Source organism: Ovis canadensis, chromosome 18 (genome assembly GCF_042477335.2).
Source record: "Ovis canadensis isolate MfBH-ARS-UI-01 breed Bighorn chromosome 18, ARS-UI_OviCan_v2, whole genome shotgun sequence".
In the NCBI taxonomy this organism is placed as follows: Eukaryota; Metazoa; Chordata; class Mammalia; order Artiodactyla; family Bovidae; genus Ovis; species Ovis canadensis.
The window spans coordinates 73,734,890-73,758,275 of NC_091262.1; the positions used below are offsets into that span (position 1 = coordinate 73,734,890).

The following is a 23,386-nucleotide window of genomic DNA, read 5'->3' on the forward strand; positions in this document are numbered from 1 at the left end:
CCCCATGGACTGTAGCCCACCAAGCTCCTCCATCCACGGGAATTCCCAGGCAAGAATACTGAAGTGGGTTGCCATTGTCTTCTCAGGGGATCTTCCCAACCCAGGGATTGAACCTGCGTCTCCTGCATTGGCAGAGGGGTTCATTACCATTGAGCCACCTGGGAAGCCCTTCAACTAGCTAAGCAGCTGCCAAAGCAGCAGCAACCCAGGCCTGCCAAGGAAAGAAAGGCAGCTGAGACTGAAGAGGAGACGCCTGGAGCCCTTCATCCATGGTGCAAATCCCAACTCGACCACTCACCCACTAGCTGGTTGCTTCTGGGCAGGCTGCTAACCCTCTCTGTGCTCTGGTTTCATCATCTAAGACCAAGACCAGGACTTCATGCCATGGGCTTTTGGAAGAAGTCAGGGTTCACTTGCAGATCCTGTTTGTTTCTTCCCTCTCATTTCCATCAGAACAGGAAGAAGGGCTGCCTCCCTGAGCTCTGGCTGCCGAGCTTCGAAGTAAACTTTCCTGAAGGGAAGCCTAGGGCCTTTTGGGAAAACTTAGGTTCCTCTGGAGGATTCCTGGCCCCCGTCTGGACAAGGTGCTTGGGTACCGACCTGTAAGCAGCTGTCCTGTTACCATGACAACCAAAAAGGCAGGCACTGAAGGATGCTGAATAGGTTGACTATTCTCAAAGGCTCTGGGTGCTCTGCCTGAAGATGTGTTTTTAGATGGTGAGCTTTTGTCTTTTTAATTTCTTTTAAAAAAAAAATGTTTTCCACTTTTTCTCACTCTGACAAACAGGAGGCCTTTCTCTTATAATTGAAACTGAGAAGTGATGGTCTAAGTCTTTTGAATCTGCCCCTCCGCTGGAGGCGCCGTGGACTCCATCAGGTGGAAGTTGGGAGCCACCTACGCTATGCGTCCTCCCAAGTTCTCTTTTGGGGGCTTAGCTGGAAAATGGGTGGGGGGAAGCCTGGAAAAGCTCAGAAAGCTTCTCTTTCCAGGATCTGTGTCCAGGGGTAACTCATGTACCAGGAGAAATTAAAGCAACTATAAATTTCCTGGGCTGAATTCAAACACAAAAGTGTTAAAAAGCTTATCCCTGGGTCTATACAGACCCAGGGATTGGGGGTAGGGGGATTGCCTTTGCACACACTCTGGTCAAGAAGGGCACTTTATTTATTTGCAAGAAAGTGGGTCTAGAAGTGTCCTGAGTATGGAGGGAAAAGCTATGATGCCTTGCAAAGGGGGAGGGACTCGAAGGACTCAGGGTCCCCCGTCACCTGGGGAGGCAGGTGGGGGGCAGTGTTGGTAAGGTCATTCTCACCCCTCAATGATGAATGCCTCTGAGTTCTGCTGACAGAGGATGAAACCAAGACATAGAGGGTCAAGATGACTAGGGCAGAAACACCTAAGTGATACCCCAATCCACTCAACCCCTCGTTCTTGCTAAGAGATGCCCATTTTGTTGGAGGGATATATTTCCAGACTCCTTGCAGATGTTAAGGAACCATGTCACATGGTTCTGACCTCTGAGATATAACAGTAGTGTCTGGATGGGGCTTCTGGGAAAGCTCCTGAAAATTTTCTAGCCAGCTCATTCCCCTTCTTCCAACTGGGATCCAGATGAAAAATCTGGAGATAGAGCAAGCATCTTGGGCCATGAGGTAATCATAAGGGAAAGAAAAGAGAGCCACAGAACCTTGTTTCTGACATCCCTGAAGTGAGGAAATGATGCCAACAGCTGCCCACCTCTTGACTTATCAGGACGAAGGATGAGCAATATCCCCTGATTTAAGTCCAAGTTGGTAGAAGAGGAGGTTTTGACATTTGTGGCTGACTCTAGAGATTCTGCCTCAAGACCGAAGCCCACCATCATCTTCCCAGAATATCTAACATTTCAAGTAGGGATGGGATGTTCCAGGGTTAATTTCCCTTTTTACCAGGGGCTGCTGGGAGGTGGCAGGTGACTCACTGAAGGTCACAAGCTCTTAACACCAGAGCTCTAGCTCCACCTTGCTCAGCACTGGGAAGGGTCACTCTGTCACCCAGTGGGTGCAGAGATCTACCCCCACCTCCTGAACGAATTCTCTGAATTCACTGGGTGAGGAGGAGCTGTCAGGACCTCAGTTTTCTCATTTGTAAAATGGGCAAAAAGTTGGACCAAGACAGTCTATACAAACACTGGCAATTTAGCATTTCCTACTCCATCTCCTTTTCTGAAAAGTCCTGTGTGATAATTCAGCCCATTACCTGCCTTCTGGGGTTAGTTTGTCTCCCCTAGGGGCTAGACTAAAGGGAAGTGATTGGAGACACCCTAGTTTTAAAATTAAAAAGGAGGCCCGAATTGAGAGTTTTCTGAGGGGACTAGGATCGGGTACAAGGATGTCAAATGGGTTTTTCTCACATGACAAATGTGAGTGAGTGGCAGCAGCAGCCTGGACTGGTTTTGAGAAGGACTGTGAAGTCCTTTGAGGTCTCTAGGGAGAGGAAGGGCTTGGTGGTTGATTATTGATGTCTGCCGTGGATGCAGCCATGGGGGTATATGCCCACGTATTTCATGCTGATCCTGCGCCCACCGCCCAAAACCTCATCCCCTCTCCTCTGTTGCGGACCCAGACGGGTGACAATCCTATTGGAGTGAGAGGAACAGGCGGAGCCCTGACTCCAGTAGCTGAGTTCCCACGAGAGAAGGAATTAGGCCGCAGTCCTGACTGGGCCAGGGATGCGAGAGGCTTGCTGGAGGTCACTGCGCTGCCCCTAGTGGGACACGCAGATAATAGACCCTCAGGGAAGCCACAGATTCATAGAGCAAGCAGGGACCCCTCCCCACCCCACCCGCACCACCCAAATAAGGCCACCCTGGGGGCAGGGAGCCCCGCATCAGGGGGTAGAGAGACAGCTAAGGAGGGTAGCAGCTTTGATCAGGCTCCGCTGTGTTTCTGTCTTCCTTCCCCTCCCCTTCCCTCCCCACTTCTTCTTCATCTTCCTTGTCTCTCTCTCCCCCTCTCTATCTCTCGCCATCATTTTGTCTCTCTCTCCCTCTTTCTCTCTTTCTCCCTTCTCTCCGTCTCTTGTCTTACACACATTGGACGCGTGCACACACACACACACACACACAGACACACACCGCTGGGCTGGGCAGTGAACTTGACACGTCTTACCACCTCTCACCCTCCAGGGAACAGACAAAAATAAATGCACGAAGGTCCCACCGCGACACCCTTCTCAAAAGGCACGTGAAAGCTCTTCGAGGTTGGTCCTCAGGAAGCTAGAACGTCATAAAATTCATAATTATCTGCACCTACTTTTAAGCAAAAGAGATGACACTTGAGAAGCACCAGTACACAATGGTTATGTGATATCACAACTGTCTTTATATGAAAGTAATGAAAATATCAATTCTCTTTTTTTAAAAAAAAAGTTATGCAAACAAGCTCTATGGTATCAAAGTTTAAAAAATATACGTTCATTTCCTCCCGCCAGCCCACACATTACAGATTCTCCCTCCCTGACACGTAGGACACGTGACCCAACTGAATTCATGTCACTCAAGCCTGTTTGAAGTTACAGATTTGGTGGGGCGCGACAGCGGGTTGGGTACCACCCAGAGGCAGCAGCGACCGGGATCAGCTCTGGCCTTAGCCACCGCCGCTGTGTGACTCTGGGTAAGTTACTTCCCCTCTCTGGGCCTCCGCCTGCCTGGAGATGTTCAAAGGTCCCGCCACAGCGCTGACCTTCTCAGGCTCGACCAACTCAACCCAGTGAGCATCTGGGCTCAGCCGCCTGGGCCTGAGGTCTTGGTTCATGCAGCCCCAGATTTTCCAGGAAAGCTGCCACCTGTGGAGAATGGCCTTGTGGCTTGGTCTCTGAATATCTAGAGGAAAGCTCGCTTTCTACGTTGGCCTGGAGGTCTCCTCTCTGCAACCCTACTTTCCTGCCCCGTGAGTGTCCAGCTCTTCCCAGTTATACAGAGCCTGAGTCACTGGGCCGAGAGCCCTGAGCAGGCTGGGCCTGCGAGGCCCAGAGGGCAGTGTGGGGGAGGGGAGCACAGTGATGGGGGCCTGGACCCTTGGGGTCTTCAGCTTCCCCTCTGTTTAAAGGCCTTTCTGGGTCTGTGACACTGATTTCAAAGGCCTGAGGACCCTCTTGGTCTCTGATGCATAGCTGAACAGACAAAATCAATCAGTGAAGAGTAGGCACTAAGCATTTTTTAAAAAAGGAAACTTTAGTGTTGATTTGGGGAAAATAGGATCCAGTGATGAAACACTTAGGAACCGTTCCAGAACTCCCTGGGGGAGGAAGGGATGTACTGGGTTGGCCCAAAAGTTCATTCGGGTTTTTCCATTAGCTGGTACAGACAACCCGAATGAACTTTTTGGCCAATTCAATATTTCCAGCCTCAAGGCCCAGGTGGCTCATGGGCCCAACTGCCAAGCTCTTGCAGAGAGGGCCTGGTTTGGGGCACCTGGACCCTGGGTCCCTTGTGGGGACCTGTGCGGGACATTCGTGGCCCAGAGGACCCAGCTTTCTCCAAAGTCCCTTCTGGGAGAAGGAGAGAGCCCTCCAGGCTGGCTGAGCTCTGCAGATGACCCCTCCTCTCTGTCTTGGACCCCCGAGCTCTGGTCCCTGGTGGGTCAGATGCTTCCCTCTGTCCCTTCAGCCGGAGCCATAGATGATGCAAAACTCAGCCTCGGTGCAACAGAGGTAACACATCTTTCTGGCACTGTCAGGCACCTGGGCCCTACAGACAGTGTGCTTATCCTTCCACATGGGAATCTTAACAACAGGCTCCTTCTCCTTCATTTTATTCCCAAGCAGAGCAGAGAACATGGGCAGCGTGACCTAACCACTCCCTGAAGACTCAGACCATGGACCTTCCTCACTGTCTGGGCTATTCACGCTCCCCAAGGTCCCCCTGCTGTGCTTTTCTTGGCTCTGGGTGCGCTCCTTGGAGTTCTTCTTTCCTCCATTAATTTCACTCTGTCACTTGCCATTTTTCACTGCTGCGTCTGGGCCAGCCCAGAATCAGCCCTTTTCCTGCTTCTCACCCACAGCATCTAGTCTGCGGTCACTCTGAAGTCCAGATGAGCACGGCTGTTCTGACTGTGCCTAGACCGAGAGTCCCTGGGCTCTGAGCGAGCGCCAGCGCTGTTCTGTGTCGACGGCTCAGAGTCCTCTTCACGAACATCTGGACGTGGGGCTTGGTTTCTGGATAGGAGATGGCCATACAAGCGACACGTTCTTGTCCCTGCTTTCCAGGGCTGACTGCAGACCAAGGCCAAAATGCTACAAGGTCCCACTGGACAAAAACACTGTTGGGAATTTTCCCAATGACAGAGGTCATATGTGAAATGATAGATACTGAGTATTTACATACAGAGTATATTAAAAAAATGGCTATGCATTATCCCCTAAGTCACACGTAGTACACATTTAGTATAAATAGACTGAGACAATGCTGTATAAAAAAGTAATTTTGTTCTAAGAATATCGATATAGTATTTACATGGATGCAGCCCAGCGGGCTCTGGCCTGCCTCTGTTTCCAGGTCCCCCAGCATCCTCCAGAGGAGGCTGGGGCGGCTGGAAGTTTGGAGAAGAGCATCCCCCGAATGCCCCCAGTGGGGAAAGGGGGCTAGGTGGGCGGAGGGCCGTCGTAGCGGAGCATGAGCGTGAGGGAGCGGGCGAAGTTGTTGGCCAGGAAGCAGCTGCGGTTCTCTTCCCCGACCGGGAGCAGGAAGAGCAGCAGCAGGAAGAGCAGGAGCAGCAGCTGTAGGGGGAGCGCCACACGGCACACCTTCCAGCAGAGAGAGCCGAGCCCTTGCCACCGCGCGGCCTGCAAAACCAGAGTGGAAGACGTGAGTGGGCTCGGGGCTGGGGGCTTGGGGCTTGGCACGGGGGGCGAAGGGAGGGGAAGGCCCCCAGGCGACATGAGGAGCCTCACTGGCTCCAGACTGACTCTCCAACTGCACCCAGCCTCAGTGTTCCCATCTGTGAAGTGGGGCTAACGTCCGTTCTCCCAGAAACAAAGCTCTCTAGTTTTCTCAAACCACTCAAGGCAAGAGAGGAAGAGGATAAAAGAGTTACAGGCTTTCTCCGTTGTCACATTAGTCTTTGCCTGGTTTATAAGAATCCTGGGTGTGAATCTGAAGAAGGTCATTCAACTTCACTAAACTTCAGATTTCTCCTCTATAAATAATGGTACCTACCTGACAGAGTTGTGGTGAGGATTCAATGAAACCGAGCCTGGCACATAGTAGGGACTCCAAGCTGCTGCCATTATTATTATGCATCATTACTATAGTCACCATCTTTGCTGTATGTGTTTGGCCAATGAGGTGAAGCTACCATCTGTGGGGTTACGACTAAAGACCTCTACATCAGAATCCCTCCCAGGCAAGACCATACAGCAGCCCTGCAGGGCCCCCGTTGGCCTCGGATAGCCAGTGTCCCTCTGAGCTCACCATGTGCCCCGTGCAGAGCCCCTCTCTTCCCAGGAAAAAGGGGTTGCTGGTGAAAGGAGGCTGTCTCCTCATCTGTTACACAAGACACATTCAAGGGGGCAAAAGTCAGCTCTTAACACAAAAGTTCGAAAAAATAACAATAAAAAAACACAAAAATTATTGCCACTATCTAAGTCACGGACCACCAGCACCGCCAGGCTCATCATTACGATCAGCACCATCACCCCGACCACCACCAGCACCGCCAGGGTCATCATTACGATCAGCACCATCACCCCGACCACCACCAGCACTGCCAGGCTCACCATTACGGTCAGCACCATCACCCCGACCACCACCAGCACCGCCAGGCTCACCATTACGATCAGCACCATCATCCCGACCACCACCAGCACCGCCAGGCTCACCATTACGATCAGCACCATCACCCCGACCACCACCAGCACCGCCAGGCTCACCATTACGATCAGCACCATCACCCCGACCACCATCAGCACCGCCAGGCTCACCATTACAATCAGCACCATCACCCCGACCACCATCAGCACCGCCAGGCTCACCATTACGATCAGCACCATCACCCTGACCACCACCAGCACCGTCGTCGCCACCAGGCTCATCATCGGGTTCTCCATCACCACTTTCTTCATCTTGTCTTCCTCTCCCTCTTTCGTCTTCTTTTCCTCCCTCTCCTTGCTCCTCATCGCCATCCTCCTCATCAACACCCGCACTTGTCCAAACACCTAACGGGCTTCTTTGCACAAATATCCATGAAAGCAGCCACAGGATATTACCCAAATTCTCGAGGGGCTGGCTGAGTTGCAGCTTCATGGGCATGCAGGGCCAACAGCTGACCACTCAATAAAGTGGAGGCCCCACCGTCAAGGAACAGCATGGTGCAGGGCAGGGGCCCAGCTCTCAGGACCTCGGCCATCTAGGCTCCAGTGCAGACTGTCCCACAATAGCTATGTGTCTTTGGGCAAATCAGGAATGTCTCTGAGCCTCAGCTTCCTTCTCTGCAAAATGGGGACTAAACACGTACCTCTATTTTCTAGGTTTTGGCGAGGACGCAAAGTATAATTATACACCAATTAAAAAGTATATTTGATCTTATGACTAGTACAATTATTATAGAATATATCTACTAGCTCCAAGAGGAACCAAAGAGTCATTTTCCAGGGTACCGAGTCTAGTGATGATAATGGTGCTGATGATGGTCATGAGGAGGATGAGGGTGAGGATGTTGGTAGCGGTGAGGAGGGGACGACAGTGACGATGAGGGTGATGATGCTGACGGGAACGATGCTGATGGTAGTGATGGGGATTCTGGTGAGGATGATGGCAGTGATGATGGTGGTGGTGGTGGTGGGCATGATGGTAATAGAATACGCAGGTGTTCCTGGGATGTTCTGACCTGAGCACTTCTGTCTCTCTCCCTCATGCCTGAATGATCTCACCCACTCTCCTGTCCCAGCTATCTCGTCCAGGTTGATCACACTTGACCCTATGCCTCCAGCTTCGGGTGTTCTCACTCACCAAAGATCCCAGGCACTGATTTTGTAAAAAACAGACTTCCTATAACCCACACAATGGAGAAGCACTCCTGGCTGGGTTTATCTCAGCAGTGAATTCAGGAGTGTGTGTGTATGTGTGTGTGTAATAAGTCATTTAAATAGCTGAATGATGTCCACAGAGGGGACAGACTTTCCCATAGCTGCCAGGCGGGGTCAGATCTGGCTGCCAAGTGCACTTGACCTTCCCCCCGACAGTGCTCACCTACTGATGCCTGAGTCTACGAGTGCTCTAACTTGACGGCTTGACACTTCATGCTGACTTTTCCCGACTCCAAATCTCTGACCCACCCAGGAGAGCGAAAGAGGGTGAGACGCAGGTACACCCTAAACTAGGTTCACACTACAATTGAAAACCTGTAATTAATGGTCTCCCCAGTAGAGGTGGACTTCCCAGGTGGTGCTAGTGGTAAAGAACCCACCTGCCAACGCAGGAGATGTAAGAGACATGGGTTTAATCCCTGGGATGGAAAGATTCCCTGGAAAAGGAAATGGCAACCCAATCCAGTATTCTTGCCTGGAGAATCCCATGGACAGAGAGGAGCCTGGCGGGCTACAGCCCACGGGGTCACAAAGAGTCGGACATGACTGAAGTGACTTAGCAGTCAGTGGAGATCTGTGTCTAAGGGTCCTATTTCTGTTCGCCTCGCCATGCTCAGAGCTGCTACTCTGCTCATGTAAGTGAGGAGTTGCACCTTGGCCACAATCCTCTGGGGCAAATCTCTCTGAAGGCCCAAAGTTCTCTTGCATTCACAAGTGCTGACACGGAGTCGTCTTTTTCAAGGACTCCTGCTGCCCGCCAACTGTCTATTCACTTAGACCTCACATCTTCACTTTGAGGGACCTGGATTCTAAAAACCCCTCTAAAATAGAAGGCACATTTTAATAGCATTATTACATGCTTAGAAAACACATATCTGTGTGCACACACACATAAATAGGCATGAACTACTGTCTAAGAAGCCAACAAAGAAATCGACAATCTCAGCTCTTCTCAGATCTGGGAGATTCTCTGTGCCTGAGTTTCCCCATAGAAAGTACTATGTGTATTCTGTGCAGTTACAACTATCCACAGAGAGAAGGGGCTGAAACTTCCCTGGAGATCCAGTGGTTAGAATCTACCTTCTAACACAGCGGGATGTGGTTCAATCGCTGGTCAGGGAACTAGGATCTCACATACAACCAAGCCCATGTGCCGGAACGGCTGAGCCCGTGTGCTCTGGAGCCCGCGGGCCACAACTAGAGAGAAGCCCACGTGCTCCAACAAAGGATCCTGAAGGCTGCAACTAAGACCCGACGCAGCCAAAGATAAATAAAGGAAATCAGCCCTGAATATTCACTGGAAAGACTGATGCTGAGGCTGCAATACTTTGGCCACCTGATGCGACGAGCCAACTCATTGGAAAAGACCCTGGTGCTGGGAAAGATTGAAGGCGGGAGGAGAAAGATTGAAGACAGAGCATGAGATGGTTGGATTGGAGATGGTGAAGGACAGGGAAGCCTGACATGCTGCAATCCAGGGGGTCACAAAAAGACGGACACGACCGAGCAGCTGAACCACAACAAAACAAAGAGAGAAGGGGCTTCCTCAGGACGTTCCCCACCGCTTAGGGGCGGAGGTAGAGGGTCGACAGCACGTGGTGGTGGGGAGGGAACAGGTCATATTACAGAGGTTGATTAAATGCTTGAGTCCTTTAATACATCCCATGAACCTGGGGCTCTAGAGTTTTGAGGAATCCTGGCAGGAAGAATTTATCACAGTAAGGGTGATTGAATCTTCTGCCATCGATGAAAAAGGATGTGGGGGAAAGAAATGATTTGGCCCTGGCCCTGTCACTTCCTAGCTGTGCGACCTAGGACAAGTCACTCAGCCTCTCTGAGCTTCAGAGCCTTCTACTGAGGCAAAGGGAGCCTGACACCTGCCTACCAGAATCACAAGGATAAATGAGGGAGCACAGGCTACTCTCACACGCATAGCTGGTGCTCGGCAAATACTCATACCTTTCCTCCTCCAACTGATGGGACCCAGGGCAGACGGGTGGCTTCTACAAGCCCCCTGAGCTTCCCCTGCACCCAGGTTCCAAGGACCAGATACCGTCAGCCTCCTCGGCCCCATCAGAGAGAAAAACACGCTCTCCCTAAACACCTGCTCTCGGTCCCTTAAAGGCCCTCACATCCTCTGACCACAGGGCCTTTGCAAAGCTTATACTTTCCACTGGAAGACCCATTTCCTTTCTTTCAGCAATGCATCTAGTTCACTCTTACTGTTTATTCTAATCTCAATTTGTGAGTCGCTTCCTCAGGGGGAACTTCCCTGCCTCTAAACCAAAAAAAGCCCCTTACTTATCCTCATGGATCAACACCTTTCCTTTGGGTTACTGATTTCAAAGTCTGTGTTCCCCTTCACTCCTTGGAGCAGGGTCTACACTAGTTTGATTCACTGCTGTGTCCGCAGTAATGTTCGGTAAACATCTGCTCAATTAATGAAATAAAAGGCTCTTTCCCTTCCTGGGCGTCTGATTGTCTGCTCCTCCCTTGGTGCCATGATGTGACCAGGCACACACTCTCTGACCTGTCTGTGAACTGTCCGCACCATCCCGATGGCTCCCCCAGAACATGTGGACTCCACACGTTAATGAACAACACCAAGCATGCTCCGGCCCCACATTCAGCTCACCTCCATGCTTGCGGGTTTCCTGAGCTGCTGCCCAGGTCTGGAGGTACCCTGTGCCCATTTCTCAGAGGAAGAAACTGAGGCCATGGGAAATAAGCAGCCCAAGGTCACAGGGACAGGCTCAAATCATCAGCATGTCTCCTTCTACCACCCTACATGGCACTTCTCATAAGAAACAGCAGCAAGGACTTCCCTGGTGGTCCAGCGGTTAGGCGCCTACCTGCCAATGCAGGGAACACAGGTTTGATCCCTAATCCGGGAAGAGCCAATGTGCTGTGGGGCAGCTAAGCTCATGCACCACAACTACTGAGCCCACGCTCTAGAGCCTGTGCTCCGCAACAAGAGAAGCCCCTGCGGTGAGAAGGCCATGCCCCACAATGAACAGTAGCCCCCGACCAGTAGCCCCCGCCTGCCGCAACTAGAGAAAACCCACGCAAAGCAACACAGATCCAGCAAAGACAGAAATGCATGAATGAATGAATTCTTAAAACAGCAGCAATTATGACCAAAGTCCCCCTGGGCCGCCTTTGAAGCTGGTTTCACCCTGACCTGGGGCCCCGAGTGTGAAAGTCACGTGGCATCACTACTTGGGCTTTCGGGGTCTTTCCCGGGAGCTGGTTGGGCCTCATTCTCCAGCTCAAAGATGCCTCCAGACCAGTGCCAAGAGCTCAAGGTGGCAGGCAGGGGCCAGCTTTTCTCTGGCAATTCAAGATGGGCCCCACCAGTGGCCATCACTAACTCTCACTTAGCAATGAGCTCAGTCCCTCAAGGTCCCTCTCACTGATGCAGAGCCACAAGCTGGCTGGCTTCCCCTCTCTGGGTTTCTTCTAGAACCCAGAAGGGGCATCTCCCTGATGCTCCAGGGAGTCTGAGGGCATCACACATCCCAGGCTGGGCTCCGCCCGCACACTTTGAACATCTTCTTCACTACGTTTTTGGTGCCGAAGCACTGAGTTAGAGCCCACACTCACTTTCCAGGAGTGCTCAGAGGCTGAGGAGAGCTCCCACCCAGGGACAGAATGGTAGTGGCTGGGTGGGGCTGAGTTAACATTGTTTCCTCCCCGGGGCAGCTCTGCATGTGATGTTCAGGCCACAGAACTGTGTTATTCCAGCCCCCTGGCTTGGTTTTGGGGAGTCCCAGGAAGTGCAGTGACATAGAATCTGCTTGCCAAGGGGCAGGAGATGCAGAAGATTTGGGTGCAGGGTGATCGTCAGGACGATCCCCTGGAGGTGGAAACAGCAACCCACTCTAGTATTCCTGCCTAGGAAAATCCCATGGACATTGACAAAGGAGCTTGGCAGGCTATAGTCCATGGGGTTGCAAAGGGTCGGACGTGACTGAGCAACTGAGTTTGCACGCATGAATTGGTTTTTGACCAGATGGCAGTGACACCATCTGAGCTGGCCTTTTGGAGGCAGTTTGGTTAATCAATGAGAAGAACCTCTGGGAGAAACAATTGGAGTGAGGGGTGCTCTTGTCATTACTCAAGTGAAAATGGAGCCCCAGTCAGCAGGAGATATATGGACACAAGCTCCCTTCCCTGCCTTTCCTTCCCCTCATCTTTCCTCATCTGACATCCATGCACCATCCAGGTTCTTCTGTGTCTAGGACAGAACTAAGGTCAGTGACGGTCCAGGGTGATCCAGAGGCATCCAGCTTGGAAGACTGTGTGGTCAGGATGCTTTGCTTATATGGAGCCCGGGGTTTGGCTGGACGCAGGGAACACAGTGAGGTCAGCTTCAGACAAGCTGAGTCTGAGCAGTCTCTCAAGTTGATGCCCTTCGGCTTTGGGCCTTGGGACTGAAGCTGGAAGGAGGGACCTGGACAAGAAATGGATCAGAGTGTGAGAGGTCTAGAGTCGGGGACCAAAGCTGGCAGGAAGGAACCATCAGGGAAAGAGTGAGTCATGGGAGGGAAAGAGGCCCTGGGGAAGCTGGAAGATGCGACTGTGTAAGAAAGAGGTGTTGTATTTCCAGGGTCGCTGAGCAGTTAGGACTCATTAATTACAAAAGAAATGAGAGCAGCTTCACAGGTGAGAAATGCCTGCAGCTACCACCTTAGTCACGTGATCCAAGTCAGCATCTGCAGTCCTGAGGTGGGTGTATCGAAATTGCACTCTCCCAATAAGATGCACTAAGAACACAGCATCACTTCTAGAACATTCTTTCCAGAAGCTCACAACATGGAAACACCCTAGAAACCCCAAACCTGAGGGACATTCTATAAAGTATCTGGCCTGTACTCAAGAAGGTCAAAGTCAAGAAAAACCAAGAACTGGTCCCAGGAGAGGAAACTAAAGAAGTGTGATGACTGAATGTAATGTGTGATCCCAGACTGGATCCTGGACTGAGGGGAAAAGGCTATTAAAGACTGAATGGTACATCCCCACAGAGGGATGTTATTCCGTGGTAAAAGGAAATGAAATATTAGCCGCAAAAAGACACGGAGGAAACTCAAGTGCATATTGCTGAATGAAAGAAGTAACAAGATCAGTGGTTGCTAGGGACTCTGGGGGAGGGCAGAGGGGTAAGGAGGAAGCGCTGGGGAGGAGGCTAAGGCAGTGACACTCGTCTGCAATGTCACTACACACTTGTCAAAACCCATAGGATACGCAACCCAAAAAGTGCACCCTAACGTCAACTAGGAACTCCAGTTAATAACGATGATTCTTTCCTTTAATTTTTTAATTTATTTGGCTGCACCAGATCTTAGTTGCACCATGGGGAACCTAGTTCCCTGACCAGGGACCAAACCTCTGCACTGGGAGTGCAGAGTCTTAGCCGCTGGACCACAAGGGAAGTCCCAATAATGCTGATTTTTAAAACATCATAATAGGGACTTCCCTAGTGGTCCTGTGGTTAAGAATCCACCTTCCAATGCAGGGGATTTGGGTTCAATCCCTGGTCAGGAAACTAAGATCCCACATGCCATGGGGCAACTAATAAGCCTGGGCACCCCAACTACTGAGCTTGAGCACCTCAACTGTATACAGACACCCAAAAGAGACATAAATAAATTGTTGTTGTTCAGTCACTATGTTGTGTCCAACTCTTTGTGACCCCAGGGACTGCAGCACACCAGGCTTCCCTGCCCTTCACTATCTCCCGGAGCTTGCTCAAACTCATATCCATTGAGTCGGTGATGCCATCCAGCCATCTCATCCTCTGTCATCCCCTTCTCCTGCCCACCTTCAATCTTTCCCAGCATCAGGGTCTTTTCTAATGAGTCAGCTCTTTGCATGAGGTGGCCAAAGTATTGGAGCTTCAGCTTCAGCATCAGTCCTTCCAATGAATATTCAGGGTTGATTTCCTTTAGGATTGACTGGTTTGATCTCCTTGCTGTCCAAGGGCTCTCAAGAGTTTTCTCCAGCATAAATAAATATATTTTTTAAAAAACAACACTGCAGCTATTGTGAGAGAAAGTTATTGCCTAACAAGGAAAGCCCTGGTGCTTGCTTTCCTAGATGTGGTATTACAATAGTCCATCTGTTCTACCAGGCTCATTGTGAGGAGCACTATTATTTTATATACCACTATTATTTTATATACCACTAAGTCAAGGCTATGGTTTTTGCAGTAGTTATGTATGGATGTGAGAGTTGGACTGTAAAGAAAGCTGAGCACCAAAGAATTGATGCTTTTGAACTATGGTGTTGGGAAAAGACTCTGGAGAGTCCCTTGGACTGCAAGGAGATCCAACAAGTCCATCCTAAAGGAGATCAGTTCTGGGTGTTCTTTGGAAGGAATGACGCTAAAGCTGAAACTCTAGTACTTTGGCCACCTCATGCGAAGAGTTGACTCATTGGAAAAGACCCTGATGCTGGGAGGGATTGGGGGCGGGAGGAGAAGGGGACGACAGAGGATGAGATGGCTGGATGGCATCACCGACTCGATGGACGTGAGTTTGAGTGAACTTCTGGAGTTGGTGATGGACAGGGAGGCCTGTTGTGCTGCAATTCATGGGGTCGCAAAGAGTCAGACATGACTGAGCGACTGAACTGACTGAACTGAACTGAAGGAAGAAAAAACCCAACAGTGAAGATGGAACATCTGATTGGAGACCCCACATAAGGTGGGGGCACCGCAGGGCTGCACCTTCAGGGCCAGGGAAACCGAGGGCTAATCTCCCCCACACTGAAATGGGAAACAAGGAAATCCTAGGTCTTATCCTGGCACCCGGAGAGGGTGAGAAACAAAACTTTGCCCTGAGAACTTGAACCGGAGGCCAGAGCTCCCAGAGCTGGGTCGTCTAAATTGGTACAGTCGGTGTGGTCCAAAGGAAAGCAAAACAAAACACAACCAAGGGACGTCCCTGGTGGTCCAGTGGTTAAGACTCCCCGCTGCCATTGCAGGGGTGGGGGTTCCATCTCTGGTTGGGGAACTGAGATTCCACATGCTGCACGGCGCAGCCAAAAAACCCTCTAAAATCCAACCCTCAAAAAGAGATTTTAATTTAAAGGAACCTTAGGTGGAAAGTGTTCTGGGTGGCAGAGGAAAGCAAATTCCAGTCCTTACTGGACCATAATAGGAAAGGCTTCCCTGGTGGCTCAGATGGTAAAGAACCCAAATGCAATGCAGAAGACCCAGTTTGATCCCTAGGTCAGGAAGGTCTCCTGACCCACTCCAGTACTCTCGCCTGGAGAATCCCATGGACAGAGGAGCCTGGCAGGCTATAGTCCACGGGGTCGCAAAGAGTCGGACACGACTGAGCGACTAACAACGGCAACTCCAAAGACGTGAAAACGTGAAAACCTGTAAGTCTTAAAATCTGTGAAGTATGGGCCAGTGAATAAAACATCGCTCTGTGGTCTCTCCCCACCTGGACCCGCGTCCCAGGGTCCACAGCATGGCATGCATACTGGCATCCGCTCTCCACGCCTGCGCACGGGCCTGTGACCCTGCCTAGTTCACCCCGATAACGCAAACACTGGTGAATCCACTCCTCAGCTCGAAGGCTGACTCAGGTAGGACCGCTCCCCTGCACCAAGGCAAGAATTCAGTTGACTCACAGCCCAATCACAACTCAAAAAGCAATTGACCTTTCATGTGTCTGAAAGCTGCAGGCAGACATATCCGGTGGCATGAAGCTGGCAAGTGTGTAGGCAGCTGCAAGTTTAATAAATCTTAATTATTCTGTTTATATAAACAAGCGGGCTGAAGCCACTGACATAGCTGGAGCTTTCAGTGGCTTGAGGCGTAGAGAGGAAAAAAAAAGCGTGGAGGGCCGACGGCTCATAAATAATTAGCTTTGGAGTAGGGTTTTTTTTTTCCCCTTCCCTTTGGACTAAAAATAATACACGAAATGTTTTTAAGTTGGCAAGATTACAAGCCCAGAAGACAGTGTCTAGTTTCTACCTGTCAGACCTGCGTGCGTCTGTGCACACCTGCACATGTGTACATGCCTTCACACACGCGTGTGCACACCCCACCCGGCAAACAACATGAGAACCGCACCAAGGGGAGGATGCCGCCCCCATCCCCATGTATCTCCACTCCCAGAAGTGGCGTTAGCCGGCTTCCGTCTGAAAGAGAAGCAGGACATTGTCTGCCAGCATCCAGGTCCTCATTTACGAAGCAATTCAGAAACTTCTGGTTTATAGGAACTCTTAGTTCTGAGGACCCGCATTTCACTCATTGGAAGACCATGGTTAAGAGCCTTGCAAAGGGGAACACACACTAATGGTGGATCCTGGATGCAAATCGAGGGCATAAAGCAATGGTTCTCCAAGTCTGGTCCCCAGGGGAGCAGCAGCAGCATCACCCAGGACCTTGCTGGAAACGCAGATCCTCGGGGCACCCCAGACCTAACGCACCAGAAACTCTGGGGGTGGAACCCAGAAATCTGTGCTTAAACAAGCTGTGATATAAAGGGGCCCCAGATGGCCTCTGAATATTGGCTTCTGGGGTTGCTTGCTTCTTCACAGGGAGCTGAGACCCAAGAGCTCAAAAGCCAGCCAGCACCAAACTCAAAACTTTCACACATCCATTTGATTTTAAATGTAGCCGAATAAGCAGATTTAGGGGCCATTTAGAGCCTGCCTGCTTTGCATATCCCACGAAAAGGAGTCTAACACCTGCCAGCTATAGATAAGATCAACCCTGCGTCTGCGGCTTCCCAGGTGGTCCAGGGATAAAAGAATCCGCCTGCCAGCGCAGGATACCCAGGTTCGATTCCTGATCGGGGAAGACCCCATGTGCCGCTGGGCAACTAAGCCCATGCACCCTGACTACTGAGCCTGCGCTCTGGAGCCCATGAGCCAGAGCTGCTGAAGCCCGTGTGCCCTAGTGCTTGTACTCTGCAGCAGGGAAAGCCCTGCCATGAGAAGCCTGTGTGCAGCAACTAACTAGAGAGTGGTCTGCACATAATGAAGACCTGCTGCTGCTGCTGCTGCTGCTACTAAGTCGCTTCAGTTGTGTCCAACTCTGTGCGACCCCATGGACGGCAGCCCACCAGGCTCCCCCGTCCCTGGGATTCTCCAGGCAAGAGCACTGGAGTGGGTTGCCATTTCCTTCTCCAATGCATGAAAGTGAAAAGTGAAAGTGAAGTCGCTCAGTCATGTCCGACTAGTAGCGACCCCATGGACTGCAGCCCACCAGGCTCCTCTGTCCATGGGATTTTCCAGGCAAGAGTGCTGGAGTGGGGTGCCATTGCCTTCTCCAATGAAGACCTAGCACAGCCAAAAATAAATAAATAAAATTATTTTAAAAAAACAAACACACCTGTAGCTGTCAAGACCGCAAGCCACTGCTATACTTGGACATTCCCTGGCCAGAAACGTGCTATTGTGCTGGGCAACGCCAGCTGCAGGGAGAGCCTTTCTCCCATTCCCCTCTCCACCCCGCCCATCCCGCTAGCATGCAAAGCCTACCCTGCCAGGCCTTTGCTCTGGTAATCTATCTCAGGTACTTGCATCAGTGCTTGGTACAAAGTCAGAGCTCAGTAAACATCTGTGAAGTGAATCAGTGACTGAGGAGTCACTGACTGAGGAGACAGCCAATGAACATGGAGCTGTGTCCATACGAACCTGGTGACAGGCTGCCAGGGACAGGAGCCTGCCCTGAAGGGCTGGTGTCAGCCAGCCAAGCAAGCCCCCACTCACAAACACCAGGGGACCCAGAAATGACTCCCCCTGAACTCTGGCCTGGGAGCCACTTAGACGAGGGCTCCCAACCAGAGTGGGGCTTAAAGGGCAGGAGCTGGAGGCAGCCTGGACATCTGGCCCTGGGCTCTCAGGTGCCACCAGGAGTCACAGGCTGGGCTGTGTGGTGACCCAGCCTTCCTGATGCACTCCCCTACTTCACGAGAAGCCCTTTGTTCTTCTAAATTAGGGGAAACGAATTTAGGGCTTCAGGCTCTCCTCTCAAGAAAGAACAACAGTTCACATGATCTTCAAAATTCGTTCATGACGTCAATAAAGCCAGCGTTGATAGTTCCATTTTACAGATGGGGAAAGAAAGTCTCCAGAGTCAAAGCAACTTGCCCAAGGCCACAAAACTCGGGGACGCCAGGCCCAGAGCACAGCACTGGTCTGGTGACTGCCCCGTCCAGTCCTGGGGACACACACTATACTGCAGGATGGAGACATGAACACCAGCTGGAGACCAAGACACCTGGGTGGGCAGAGCCCCTGGAACACAGACTCCACAGCCAGAGAGACCTCGAGGCCCCGGGGCTCTCGGGAGCAAAGCATGCCGGAGGCTTATGTCATCACGAGCCAGTGCTCGGCAGGACAACAAGCTCACTCTCAGAGGCCTTCCCTGGTAGTCCAGGGGATAAGAATCGGCCTGCCAATGCAGGGGACATGGGTCCCATTCCTCGTCCGGGAAGATCCCATGTGCTGCAGAGCAACTAAGCCCGTGCACCCCAACTACGGAGCCTACGCGCTGTGACTCCTGAAGCCCAGGCGCCTAGAGTCCATCCAGGATAAGAGACGCCACTGCAGTGAGAAGCCCACGACCGCAACTTGAGAGCAGCCCCCGCCTGCTGCAACTAGAGAAAGCCTGCACACAGCAACCGAGACCCCGCGTGTCCAAAAGCATTCAAATACAATTCCAAACCAGAGCTCCTCCAAAGCAAGCCTGCTCTCAGAAACGGTGGCACCAGGGACGCCAGTGTACACTGGACCGTTCCACAGGTGGGGAGGGCCGCCAGGCCCAGGGATGCCTTCTCCAAGGCACCGTGAGGAAGGGCAAGGGTGGGCTTAGAGTCTGAGGCAGAGACCGCTCAGGAGCCGTGTGACTCCAGCGAACACGTCACTGCAGTCCTGTCATTGCTCGCTTCATTCATGCCTAGCATGGTGGTAATGATGCCTGTCGGATGTCTGGGGGACGGTGACGTGAAACGCCCTAGGCATGATCTGGTACAGTTCCTGGCACAGAGTGGATGATCAACACATAGCCTTTATAGTAACAATCATTATTCCTCATTATTCCTGTAAGTATGGCTCTTTTTACTAACATGGCTCTGGCCAGCAAGCCCTCAGGGAGAGGCTCTGAGCACTTCTCAGAGGCTGGCAGTTGAGACACCGGCTGGTCGAGCATGACTGGCACAGCCCCCTTCCTCTTTCAGCCCCCATGGACCCCAGATGCTCGTCCACTACTCAGGTGGCCGTAAGGTCCAATGTCCTGGAGTGGCCCAGGTCTCCGTGGACCGGCCCGATTTATGCCTGTTGTCACAGCATAATCACTAACCGTGTCCTTGCTCATACCCCTGCGTCCCGTCTCAGCTGAGTACACGCTGTGCGTCCTGCAGAACAAGGACCCCCGGGGCCACCGCAGGGCAGCCCAGAACTGAGTCCCCAGGAGCATTTCTCATGGAACCTTCCAGAAAGCCCAGGGGTCCTGCCCCAGCATCCCAGGCCCACCAACCCTCCAGACGCCCTGCCCTCTACCCATGTGGAGCAGAAGGCAGACACCGTACCTTTCGGAATCCAGTCGGCTCCCCTGGAGGACTCTGCGTCTGTTATTTTAGGGACGGAGAGGAAAAGGGGAAAGGAAAAAAAAAAAAGAAGTTAAGTGAGTGAAACTTAAATCCCAGCAGAGCCTGTAATGGAATATTCATTTTGTCAGGGGAGTGTTTCTTTAAGACTTCTGGTCCTCTGGACAGGCTGAACCAGCAGGTGATTCAATTTAATGAGCTTTTTAACGCACTTGGGGCCCAGGTGGGATCCTGTCTGGGAAGGCCTGGGCCGAGGCCACGGGCGCATGGACCTGGCTGGGGCTGGGCTGACACCTAGTGGCCGACGACTCGGCTGCTTTCAGCGCCGGCAGAGCTGAAGCCCCAAAGCTTGGAGTCTGGGGTCTGCGGGCCTAAAGGGCGCTCTGTGGCCATCCCAACCACCCTTTCCTCAGACTAACCTCCATGCCTCAGTTTCCCTATGAGTTCTCAGGGGGTAATAACAGTACCTCCTCTATAGGGCTGTAATGAGGATATAGCATTTAATAAAGGCTATTACTGGAGAAGGAAATGGCAACCCACTCCAGCGTTCCAGAATCCCAGGGACGGGGCAGCCTGGTGGGCTACTGTCTGTGGGGTTGCACAGAGTCAGACACAACTGAAGCGACTTAGCAGCAGCAGCAACAGCAGCAAAGGCTATTACTAGTTTAGCTGTTATTGTTTTGTGTGAGACGGTGGGCCCCTAGGGCGCTTCCCAGGTGGCACTAGTGGTAAAGAACCCACCTGCCAATGCAGGAGACATAAGAGACGTGGGTTCAATCCCTGGGTGGGAAAGCCCCTCTGGAGGCGGGCACGGCAACCCACTCCAGTATTCTTGCCTGGAGAATCCCGTGGACAGAGAAGCCTGGTGGGCTATAGTCCATTGGGTCGCAAAGAGCTGGACACGAGTGAAGTGACAGCATGCACGGGTCCCCCAGGGGGAGATGCTTCCTCAATGCCACAAGCAGGTTAGTGGAGGAGGCGGCCTAGATCCCAGGGGTCCTAGCCCCCACGCCAGTGTTCCCTGGGTTGTGCTTCCATCAAGGTGTGTTTGCTGCTGGCTCTGTCCCTGGCTATCCGGGTGAACTCAGGTGAGTTTTTAACTCCTCATATTCTCATCCCTCTTCTGGAAATTGGAGATGCAGTGACTCTGGCGGACAGCTGCTGTGAGCACTGAGCTGGGATGATGCACACAGAGGTTTCAGGTTGGGAGAGCAAAGCTGTCGTTCTTGGAACTCAGCCGTGCTGGGTGGCAGAATGGCCAAATGACAAACTGCACATCAAGGGCCTAGGACCCATGAGTCTCCATCGCCTCTCCCTGAGTGATCCTCTCAGTCTGGTCTGTTGAGGGATGGGGTGGAGTGGACACAGACTGAGCTATGTCTCCCCGGGGCCTGGGACCTGAGCAACCTTAGCACCTACCAGCAGGTGGCTGGAGTCCTTGAGCTTGGACTTGTAGAGCATCCACCGGTAGCGTAGATCCTCTAGCTCGTCCGAGGACCTGCTGGCTGGCCTGAGACGAAGGAGGTTTTTGAAGAGATGCTGACCTTCTGGTATTCGAGCCTCCAGCTCCTAGAGGGAAAAGACAGGGTCACGTGCACCTTCCAAATGGCTGAGGAGGCCCCACCTGGTTGGTAAGGAGGAGCCAATCAAATTCCATTTGCTGGGCAACTGGAACACATAAAGAGAGAATCTCATTGGGCAAATAAACGGCAGCCAAGGCCAGGAGCTGCTCTCCGCAACGTTGCAGAATGGACTGCTGCCTGAAAGAGGAGCTGCCGTGCTCACCTCCACGGTCACTTCTAGCTCTGGCATTCTATCATAAATAAGACACAGATTTACACTACGTATTACTAGGGAAACTGAAAGTCCCTTCCGACTCTGTGACTCCATGGACTGTAGCCCGCCTGGCTCCTCTGTCCATGGAATTCTCCAGGCCAGAACACTGAAGTGGGTAGTTGTTCCCTTCTCCAGGGGATCTTCCCAACCCAGGAATTGAACCTAATCTGCCACATTGCAGGCAGATTCTTTACCCACTGAGCCACCAGGGAAGCCTTCTGGCATTCCAGAGCCAAGTTCTCCAGAGGGCTTGACATAAGAGTTATCGTCATTATAAAAGCTACCATTGTTCATCGACAGAGGACTGGATAGACAAGACGTGGTTCATACACACCATGTGATATGACTCAGTCATTAAAAATTATGAAGTAACGTCATTCGTAGCAACATGGATGGACACAGAGGTTGACATACTGAGTGAAGTCGGTCAGACAGAGAAGGAGAAATATCATACGACTTCCCTTATGTGTGGAATCTAAAAAAAGAAATGGATCAAAAGAACTTACAGAACAGAGGGAGACTCACAGACTTGAAGAACAAACTTGTTGCTAGGGGGAAGGATGAGGGGAAGGGATAATTAGGGAATTCAGGATGGACATACACGCACTGCTATATTTAAAATGGATAATCAACAAGGACCTACTGTAGAGCGCATGGAACTCGGCTCAGTGTTATGAGGCAGACTGAATGGGAGGGGGGTTTCGGGGAGAATGGATATGAGTGTATGTATGGCTGAGTCTCTTCCTGTTCACCTGAAACGATCACAACATTGTTAATCAGCTATACCCCAATATAAAATTAAATTTTTTTTTTAATAAAAAGCTACCATTGTTGAATATGTCTTTCTACTGGCATTTTTACTCCTGGCAGAGTGAGGTTGGGACTGGGCAGATTTTTCTATCAGAATACAGTACTGTGTTCCCCCAGGATGGCATCTTTTATCCTCAGGACTCCTGGGTGGGAGTGCCATGTGAGGATACGATCTGGGTCTGAAGTCAAAGAGCCTGAGTTTAAATTCTGGCTTGGCATCCAGAATCTGTCCCATCCCACCAGCTGCATGATACAGGCACACAGCTTAGCTTCTCAGAGCCCTCGAGAGTGGGGACTCTACAAAGAAGCGTAACCCGGGGAACTGCAAGTCACCTCTGATACGCCTGGGGCTGGGTGGTGGTGGCGGGGATGAGAGGAGTGGCTGAGGTAGGAGGTAGACAGGGAGGGCTAGGTAGCTGGGACCAAAGCTCCCACTGAGGACAAAACATTACAAACATTCTTAAGGCATCAGTCGACAGGGAGGCCTGGCGTGCAGCAGTCCATGGGGTCGCAAAGAGTCGGACATGACTGAGCAACTGAACTGAACTGAATGGAACTGAAGGCATCAGAGAGTCAACAACAACAACAAAAAGAGTCAGGCAAGACATGTGAAAGGTTAAGATGCAGAGAAGTAAGCCCAGTGTTCAGACCTCCTCTTGCACTTAGGATATTTGCTAATCTGGAAAAAATAGTTGTGAAACAGATCTATGCTTCTGGCAGATTTGCAGGATTCAGGAGACAGAGGTCAAAGTCTGCACCCTACAGAAGTGGAGACTGAAAAACTGCTGTCTTCAGCAGAGGCCCCTAAAGGTGAATAGGAAGCAAATCCACACCTTATTTGGATTTGCAGGCCAGTGCCAAGTCATCTCAGGAGTCCAGGGACCTTCAAGTTTTGAAATTAGATTCAGCGGTTCTAGATTGATAAAAGCCCACACTGGCCTGGCTGTTGCAAACAAAATCCTCTTTGAAGGAAAGATTATTCTTAATCTCAAATTATCCTCGCACCTATTTGTCAAACCCAATATCCAGCACACAATCTAAGCAGTCACACACAGATATAAGACTCCAAGAAGAGGCGGAAACTGGGACTTCCCTGGAGGTCCAG

The 23,386-nt window shown here is 51.5% G+C and overlaps 1 protein-coding gene across 3 annotated transcripts in view; it reads right to left on the minus strand.

The window, feature by feature from the left end:
• Positions 1 to 3,340: 3,340 nt before the first annotated feature.
• SYNE3 (spectrin repeat containing nuclear envelope family member 3) overlaps positions 3,341 to 23,386 on the minus strand; it is a 102,828-nt gene continuing 82,782 nt past the window's right edge. For all 3 annotated transcript variants that reach the window (XR_011250274.1, XM_069559394.1, XM_069559396.1), the window contains 3 exons: positions 21,055 to 21,204; positions 19,618 to 19,656; positions 3,341 to 5,824 (listed from right to left, as the gene is read on the minus strand). Coding sequence is in view for 2 of the 3 variants with exons in the window: in XM_069559394.1 (XP_069415495.1) it covers positions 5,624 to 5,824; positions 19,618 to 19,656; positions 21,055 to 21,204 (390 nt within the window). In the remaining variant the exon portion in view is untranslated. The remainder of the gene's footprint in view (positions 5,825 to 19,617; positions 19,657 to 21,054; positions 21,205 to 23,386) is intronic.